This window comes from Monoraphidium neglectum, assembly GCF_000611645.1.
Source record: "Monoraphidium neglectum strain SAG 48.87 unplaced genomic scaffold scaffold02516, whole genome shotgun sequence".
In the NCBI taxonomy this organism is placed as follows: domain Eukaryota; kingdom Viridiplantae; phylum Chlorophyta; class Chlorophyceae; order Sphaeropleales; family Selenastraceae; genus Monoraphidium; species Monoraphidium neglectum.
In genome coordinates, this window is record NW_014011112.1 from 1 (window position 1) to 8,969 (window position 8,969).

Genomic DNA, 8,969 nt, shown 5'->3' on the forward strand with positions numbered 1-8,969 from the left:
GCATAACTCACAGCCAGCTCTTCCCCCTGCCCCCACACCCTCTGCTCAGGACCTGCTCGTCCAAAACTGCGTCTCCAGCGTTGGCGCGGTGTTCATCGAGACGACGCCGTTTTCATGCACGCGCTGCAGCTTCGCGCGCAACACCGCCAGCTCCGGCGGGGGGCTCTACGCGAGCGGCAGCGACACGCCCTTGAACCTCACAGACTGCCTGTTCTCCGCCAACGACGCCGCGGACGTCGGGGGCGGCGCGGCGGTGGAGCGCTCCGCGACGCTGACGGCCACGCGCGTCGTGTTCGAGAAGAACCGCGCCGTCCAGGCCGGCGGCGGCCTCTTCTTCAGCAGCGGCGATAACCTGTATGTCTTCCAGAGCGCCTTTGTGGGCAACAGCGTCGAGCAGAGCGCGACCGCGTTTGGCGGCGGCGTGTACGTCAGCTCGCACAGCTCCGCCAGCGCGCCGCCGTACACGACGATCCTCATCCACTCCACCACGTTCTACAATAACGAGTTCCCCAACAACCCGACCCAGGCGGGGGAGGGGACCGGGCTGCACCTGAACCTCAGGCAGGGGCCGCCGGCCGTCGCGAGCGTCGTCAACTGTATCCTTTGGCGCGACGGCGCCAACGCGTACTCTGTGTACTACACGTCCCTCTTCTCCCTCAACAACCCCAGCATGCCCTTCCACCACAACGACTGGTCCGGCACGGCCGCCGCTGGCGCCGTCGGCGCGGCCAGCAACGGCACCGTGATCGACGCTGACCCGCGGCTGCGGTCGATCACGCTGCCGTGGCCGGCCGGCCAGCAGGGGCCGGTCACGTTCTGGGTCCCGCAAGCTTCCAGCCCCGTGGTCGACGTTGGCGACAACCCTGGCAACGACTTGGCCGACATCCGCGGGCTGGCCCGCGTCGTCGGCGCGGCCGCCGACATCGGCGCCGCGGAGAACCAGGCGCCCGTTGCCGCGTCCAACCTGAGCGCCACCCTCAACGAAGACACGGCCTTTGACGCGCCCGCGCCTGGCGTGCTGAGTGGGGCAATTGACGCTGACCAGGACGTGATGACGGTTTCGGTTGTCCTTGGACCCACCAATGGCACCCTTGCCTTGGCGGCCAACGGGTCTTATAAGTACGTCCCGAATCCCAACTTCTTTGGAGTTGACGGGTTTGTCTTCCAGGCGTCGGACGGGGCGAGGGCCAGTGCTGCGCAACGTGTGACCCTTATCATCCGTAAGTGACCGCCGGGCCCGCGGCATCGCAATCCTTTCGTGGAGCCATACTTGCTGAGGGTGACGCACAGGGTTTTGTGCGTGCTGCAGGCGTGTGATGTATGCCGCCGGCCTTGCACGCACGTGCTCTCAAAATCCCTTGACCACTGCACCAAGGCTGTGCTCCCTTGACGCTTCTGTGCGCGACCCCTGGCAAACGGGATGGCCTCCCCCTCACAACCCCTTCCACTGGCAAACCTCTTGTGTGCCACGTCTCGCAGTCCCAGTGGAGGACCCACCAATTGCAGGGAATGTGACGTACAGCGTGAACCAGGACTTCACATTGTCAATCCCCGCGCCCGGCGTGCTGAGCCGCTCTGTAGACTACGATCCCTCCGACACGTTGACTGCTGTCTTGCAGCGCGGCAACGGGCCCAACAATGGTGTTTTGACCCTGGCAGCCGACGGCTCCTTCAATTACACGCCCAACACCGGGTTTGCAGGCGTAGATGGCTTCAATTTTACAATGAAAGACTCCGGTGGCGGTGCTGACGCGCAGGCCTATGCAGCAATCATTATAGGTGAGCCACACGGCATCTGACAGCAAGGAATCCGGCGGGGGGCAGCGCGCCTGTGTGACTGAGGCCGTTGGTGCGGTGTCTGCGCTTCCCCCTCTCAATGTATGCTTGGACTGCTGGTGTTTTTGGTGCTGATGTCACGGCCACTGCTGCCACCTCTGCTGCTGGTGCAGCTGCATTTGCCCGTGCTCAATCCTGATTGCGACCGTGCACCTACCTTGCAGCTCTCACACTCAAGCAGCCCCGATGTGCGACCCCTTTGCCCCCCGGCCTTTATGTGCAGTCCCTAATGAGCCCCCGAGCGCCACGGACCTTACATTCGTCGCCAAGGAGAGCACTGTGCTGACCATCGGGGCAGCGGCAGGCGTTTTGGCTGCGGCCACCGATCCTGACGGGGACCTGCCGCTGACTGCTGTGGTCCTGACGCGCAACGGCCCCCAGCACGGGGCTGTGAACCTTGGGCTGGACGGCTCCTTTGTGTACGAGCCGGTCGCCGGGTACAACGGCGCCGACGCGTTCAACTTCACTGTCAGGGACAAAAGAAATGGGACTGTGACGCGTCAGGCATTCATCAACATCAGTGAGTAGATTGGCTACATGCTCTGGGCTTTTGCAGCTGATTTAAACTTGGTGTCGTGGAGCTGCAGGGGCATGGAGTTTGCAGGGGGGTCTTGGGGGCCTGCATGCACGCAGCGGCGTCTTGACCTCGGCCAACGATCCCGGCGGCACGTTGTGTTTGTCACACTTGCACCCACCTGCATGCAGCGCAACACAGCCCGGAAACCACTCTCATCACCCCTGTTGGTGCTGCTGCGTGCATTTGCCCGCGCTCAATCCCAGCGGCCACCGTGCACCTTCCTTGCAGCTCTCAGCTCTCACACTCAATCGGCCCGAATGTGCGACCCCTTTGCCCCCTTGATCTCGCTGCAGTCCCTAATCAGCCCCCAAACGCCACAGACCTTACATTCGTCGCCAAGGAGAGCGCCGTGCTGACCATTGGGGCAGCAGCAGGCGTTTTGGCTGCGGCCACCGATCCTGACGGGGACCTGCCGCTGACTGCTGTGGTCCTGACGGGCAACGGCCCCCAGCATGGGGCTTTGAAACTTGGGCTGGACGGCTCCTTTGTGTACGAGCCGGTTGCCGGGTACAACGGCACCGACGCGTTCAACTTCACTGTCAGGGACAAAAGAAATGGGACTGTGACGCGTCAGGCATTCATCAACATCAGTGAGCACATCGGACGCACGCTCTGGGCTTCCGAAACTGAGTTGACTGAGTTGAATTTTTGACCTGGAGCTGCAGGGAAATCGAGTTTGGGGGGGGGCTTGGGGGTCTGCAGAACAGCGGCGTCTGAAACTTGGTGAGCACCTTGTGTTTGTCACACTTGGACCCGCCTGCATGCAGCAATATTGAGCTGAGCTAGGTTAACCTAGCGGGGAACCTCTCTCACCCCACCTTGACCTCTCTGCATCCCTCCGTGTCTGTGCCGCCAAACCCCAAGTCCCCAACCAGCCCCCCATCGGCACCGACTTATCCTTCACGGGCAAGGAGAGCTACCCAATGAGCATCAGCGCGGCAAACGGCGTTTTGGCCGTGGCCACCGATCCTGACGGGGACCTGCCGCTGACTGCTGTGATCCTGATCGGCAACGGCCCCACGCAGGGCACCCTCAACCTCCAGCCAGACGGGTCCTTCACTTACCTGCCGAACCCTGGCTTCAACGGGCTTGATGTGTTCAACTTCACGGTCAGAGACACGAGGGGCCAGTTCGTCACCCGCCAAGCTAAGCTTGTCATTGGTGAGTCAAGACAGACCAGGACTGAACTGCTTTTTTGAGGGTGGAGGATTGGGAAATGAAAAGTGAGGGGCGACACATCCTGGTCAGCAGGAGGTGCATGGCGCAGCCTCCGGTGGTGCATGCGGTGGGTGCAATGATGGGGACGGCGGAGGCTTGCACACCGCCCCCAAACAAAAATAGAGTTACGACCGCATGTCCATTATTTCATCACCTCGTCATTTGGCACCGTCGCCCAGTGGGCCGCCTCAGTTGTGCACCCTCGCTCCCCCTTGCTCGCCCGTCCGCTCCCTGCACGTCTGATCCGCCCAACCGCCCATCGACTCCCCTTGTCTGCCCTACGGCCCCCCAGTCCCCAACCAACCTCCAGTTGCAAGTGACGTGGCGTACATCGTCAAGGAGGGCAAAAACCTGACTGTGAATGCCGCAAGCGGCGTGCTGTCCAAGGCCAGCGACCCAGACGGGGACTTGGACCTGCCACTCACGGCTTCGATCCTGGCAGGCAGCGGCCCAAAGCAAGGCTCCCTCAACCTCCAGCCAGACGGGTCCTTCACCTACGCCCCCCTCGCTGGCTACAGCGGCGCCGATGCATTCAACTTTACTGTCAGGGACAAAAGGAATGGGACTGTGACGCGTCGAGCGTCCATCACAGTTGGTGAGTCAAGGCCGAGAGGCAGATGTTTTGGGGTGGGGTTGCGGGGCGGGGGCACGTGCAGATGGTGTGCCGTAGAGGTATCAACACTGTTTTGCAATTGATGTTGACTGGCCGAACACCAAAGGCGGGGGTTGTCGGGGCCTGCATAGATGAATACGGCGCGCAAACAAGTTTGGTGTGGTGCCACATGCGCCGATGATTGCACCTGGCTCAGAGTGGGTTTCGCAGCCACGGATGACAGCAATTTGCTTCAATCTTGGCTCTCCATGGTCCTTTATTTGCATCACTGCTTCAACGGCTTTGTTTGGCACCTTGCAGCTCCAAGCATATTCGCCCAGCTGGCTGCAGCCACATGAAAGAGCGGCCCGGCGAGCTTGTGAGTTCCTTGGGGCCCATCCTGAATTTGCGTCAGACCTGATCAAACCTCACTGCCTGCCGGCCCAACCACCTACCACCAACCTATGCAGTGCCGAAGTATGCTCCTATAGCTACAGATGTGTCCTTCAAAACAAAAGAAGACATCGCCCTCACCCAAGCGGCACCTGGGGTGCTGTCCAATGCGAGCGACCCAGATGGCGGCTTGCTGACGGCCTCACTAGCGTCGTCGCCACTGCATGGGAATGTCAGCCTGAGCCCGGACGGATCCTTTGTTTACACGCCTGCAGCAGACTTCAACGGCCAGGACAGCTTCAACTTCACCGTTTCAAATTCAGACCGCCTGTTTGTGGTGCGCCAGGCATCCCGAACAATCGGTGAGTTCAGTGTCTGCTGCATGACCGTGGCAAGCGCGAGCGAGGCAGTTCACAGCGAGACGCCGCCCCCCGCCAGCCTGCGAGCAGCCCCTCTGCCATTTGATTCGACTGCACCTCGTGCCTCACCTCTGCTGCTGCGCATCAGAGTCATGTATACTCGTGCTTTTGCAGCCTACGTAAGTGTCCATCCATTGATGTCTCAATCCCCTGCTCCTGACCCGCGCTAACCTGCAGAACCTGTGGAGGATCCCCCCAAGGTGGTGGGCCCACCCCCTGTTTTCAACACATCCAAGAACACGGTCCTGTTTGTACCATTGTCTGGCTTGACAGAGCCACCAGGGGCTGTTTTTGCAAGCGCTGAAGGCGGCGGCGGCATATCTGTCAGCGTTGCCAGCCTGCCCGATGGATCAAAAGCATTGCTGACACACGACGACGGCATTGTGCAGTACATACCAAGATACAGAGTTCTGGGGAGGAGCGCATTTGGAGTTGTGGCCCGCACGCAGAGCGGGCTCACCTCGGAGAATGTCTCAGTTGCAGTCAATGTGCTGAGTGAGTATAAGGTCTTGCTTGCCTGATGGGGGAGAGTGCATGCACGTTACCATAACCGCGCGCGTTATTGCCCAATCAGCACGCCCCACAGGTGTGTGCTGACACATGCATGTGCAACCTGCTGCTAGACTCGCCACGGAGTGATTCAATAATTCAAAGCTTTGCCCTCTCTCAGAGCCCTGTGTCACACCCACGCCGCCATTCGGCCCCGCCCCCGCCCTCCCCGCAATTGCAGACACCAAGCCCCAGTTGGCGCAGCCATCAGTCACCGGCTTCAAAATGCAGGTGACAGGCTGCCTGCCCGCCGACATCCAGATCGATGCAGTCCGCGTCACCGCGGGCCTCGTCCGTGTTGTCGCCAACAAGAAAGGCAAGACCATTGATTACGGCATCCCTGGGCGCGTCAAGATCACCGCCCGACCTCTGAACGCCACCTTGGCCAAGGCGGTGGAGGGGAAGTGCAGCTTTTTGGTGCCTGCGCGCCTCAAGGCGGCGGATTCATATGATGTCAAGAGGAAGGGCTGCAAGGCCTGCCACCGCTGCATGAAGGCGCTCAAATTCAATTGCGCAGAGACGTACCGGCTGCGCGTGCAGGCGCAGACCTGGGGCGGCTTGCGCACCAGCGCTTGGTCGGTTGACCTGCTTGTGAAGGCCGATTGCTCACCAGCTGCGGCCGCGTGCTACGGTTGAGGGGTGATACAGGCTTGGTGCCGCCTGTCACATTAAATGACGCTGGCTATTCACTGCGTATAAATTGCGACGGCGCTGCCCCATCTCCAAATTCCTGAAATGGAATAATGGAAGAGCTTGCAACACAAATCAAGCGCGGCATCGGCACGCCGCACACAGCACCCGCACAATGGCATTGTGCACTGCAAAGTAGAGCAACTTGCACAATCAAGACGCCTCGATGACATCCATTAATAGAGACTGCATTGCAAGGCCACATGGCTTTGCTCATCACAACTTTGAGGCCGTGCTGCACATGCATCTGTAACTCATCCGTCCACATGTATACATGCACTCCCTACAGCAAATAGTATGAGATGCCATTGTGCGCTGCCCGCCCGCCGTGAGCCCTCAGGCGCCGCCCTTCGTCCTTTTTCTAAGTGCCGGCCGACGTGGGCATATCCGGCTATGAAAGAGCCGATGCGATCGCCGCAAGAGTTGCAAAAGAGCTCAGACCAAAGAACCTGGCATCAAGCAGATGCCAGGTCTCACCATCCCTCTTAGCGACAACCGCCGCAGCCGGTGGTGGTGGTGGGGGCCGTGCGCAGCCAGACTTGCTGTTTCCACTGCTATAGGTGTTGTTTTGTATTCGTGGGTGTGGCTTGTGTGCGCGCGTGCACAAGCCAGCGAGCGCGTCCTTGGTGGGGGGGCGCTAGCTGCCGCGGCCTCTGCCCCGCGCAAGCCGGGCCCCTCCTTGATTCACACGGCGACAGGCATTACAGCCTGCGTGACCTCTCGCTCTCCCTCTCAAGCCGGCGCGCTGTCTCATCATGTTTGCCTGTCCGACTTCTGCGCAAGATCTCCCGTCTTTGCCAATTTGCTGGGTTTGTTCGCACATCACACCTTCCCGACCACAATTTGCTCTGGGTCACCTTGCTTGCAAGCCACCCCGGCTTGGCACCCCTGCTCGCGCGCGGCCTGAATGCAGGGCCCCAGGCTGCCGCCACCGCGGATGGTGCAGGTGCCGGGCGAAAAGTGGAAACCCGGCCATCAACCTGCGGTGTGCCTTCGCCCCGCTGGCATGCCCCTGCTGCGATTGCTAGTGGCCCTGCGGAGCGGGGCACGCATCAGCTGCTTGCGGGCGGCCGGGGCTCAGGTGCGTATTTTACCGCTGCCACAGGCTGTCAGATCCACGCCACCATCATCTTTTTGAAAATCCAGCTTTCAAGACCACAATTACCTCCGATGCGTGCACTGCATGCAATGTTTGCCCTCATGGGTGGTTTTGACCAATTATCTGTCGCTGGGTGGTCATCGTCATCAATTGCCTGGATGATATCAGGCCGTCGTTGGAAGCAGTACGTGCCATTTGATTCCAAAAGAGTGCCTAAGACTGCGCTGCTCAGGGGCTGCAAGCAGGGCATATACACCAAGTAGTGCACGATCATGCGCTCGTGCTGCGCCATGCGCTCGCCTATCCACCTGCCTGTGAGCGATTGGACTCACCTGCAGTCTTGTGCACGATTGAGTCACTCCCTCGAACCAGGTGGGGTACGTCCTCATGATATTGGTCACCGAAAGAAACCAATAGATGTCGTGACCCAATCCTGCGTCATGCTGGGTGAGGTTGATTGTGTGAAAAAATGAGTGATGAAGTTGCACCGTCAAGGGATGGACCCCATGCTTTTGGCCTGCGTTGCGAACAGAAATAAGTATACTCCTACTCTGGTATATACATGGCGACGGTACCCCAGCATCGCTCTTGTGGGGTGTCCAACCCGCCCTGGTCCAAACGGCCGGCGCCGCATTGTCCATTGACGTCATCACCAGCGGCTGACCGTGTGGGTGTGTTGCTGGGCAGCTGCTCGCGCAGATGTCGAACCGGTATCGTGGCCGCAAGGATGACTTTCCAGCTCACCAGCTGTCGGCACACCCGTGGCACTGCTGCTAGGGCAAATGGTGATCTGAGCCCCAGCACCCCTGCAAAACCGTGCATTGTGAGATCCTGTATTGCGTTATTAGTGTCTTTTGCCCTGCGTCTCGCGTTCCGCACCTTCTCTACTCCGTTGTTGCCAGTGTCGAGGCCAGCTCGAGCAGGGGCTCTCCTGGGCCTCGCGCGCCCATTCTTCGGCGTCATTTTGGGCGGTTGTGGCGTCAAGCTCACATCTCAGTTCGAGGCCGTCCGCGCCCCTCTGGCGAGACGCGGGCGGGTCACCCACGAAGGGAGCCTGGCACGATGCTGCCAGCAGTGAAGGTGCCGAAGGAGCTGCTGCAAGTCAGGCCGACGGTGCTGGAGGTGGGCTTGGCGCGCCGGCGTCGTGCGGCGATCCTTGACGCCGTGCCGACTCATTGGGCTGGCAACTAGCCCGCGCCCTGTCGCGCCTCCTGCGGAGCACCGCGCCCCCATCCCCTCCCTGCAGCGTGTGTGCTCACCCTGAACCCTCCTGCACAGCTTCCTCCTCCCTGCGCATCCACGCCCCCGCCTGCCCGGCCCCTGGCCCGACCCCGGCCCCCCCACCCTGCCCATCCCCCTGACAGGAGTATGTGCGCCACCGCCTGCTGCAATTCATGACCGGCCTCTCCCTGCGCCTGCGCGTGCTGTCGCCGGGCGCAAACCTCGAGCTCCTCGACCGCGCGGCGGCGGAGGCGCTGCAGGGCCTGCCGCCGCCGGATTATGGGCACGTGCCCGTTGAGCTGATGGAGCTGCAGCTGGTGTTCAGACACGACTGCCAGTGAGAGGCCGGGGCCGGGCTGGGTGAGGGACCGGCGC

General features: G+C 61.0%; 3 protein-coding genes across 3 annotated transcripts; all 3 read left to right on the forward strand.

Annotated features, from left to right (window-relative positions):
• Positions 1 to 670: 670 nt before the first annotated feature.
• MNEG_10923 (outer membrane adhesin like proteiin) lies at positions 671 to 2,364 on the forward strand (the record flags this gene model as incomplete). Its single annotated transcript, XM_014040603.1, has 3 exons — positions 671 to 1,220; positions 1,480 to 1,779; positions 2,060 to 2,364. The coding sequence occupies 3 exons, from the start codon at positions 671 to 673 to the stop codon at positions 2,362 to 2,364; spliced, it is 1,155 nt and encodes a 384-aa protein (XP_013896057.1).
• A 972-nt stretch (positions 2,365 to 3,336) lies between these two features.
• Positions 3,337 to 6,220, forward strand: MNEG_10924 (hypothetical protein; the record flags this gene model as incomplete). The annotated part of the gene is made up of 5 exons (XM_014040604.1): positions 3,337 to 3,574; positions 4,892 to 4,978; positions 5,213 to 5,358; positions 5,485 to 5,530; positions 5,766 to 6,220. The coding sequence occupies 5 exons, from the start codon at positions 3,337 to 3,339 to the stop codon at positions 6,218 to 6,220; spliced, it is 972 nt and encodes a 323-aa protein (XP_013896058.1).
• A 2,215-nt stretch (positions 6,221 to 8,435) lies between these two features.
• MNEG_10925 (hypothetical protein) lies at positions 8,436 to 8,935 on the forward strand (the record flags this gene model as incomplete). The annotated part of the gene is made up of 2 exons (XM_014040605.1): positions 8,436 to 8,495; positions 8,738 to 8,935. 2 exons carry the CDS (start codon positions 8,436 to 8,438, stop codon positions 8,933 to 8,935), a joined length of 258 nt encoding a protein of 85 aa, XP_013896059.1.
• Between the last annotated feature and the right edge of the window lie 34 nt (positions 8,936 to 8,969).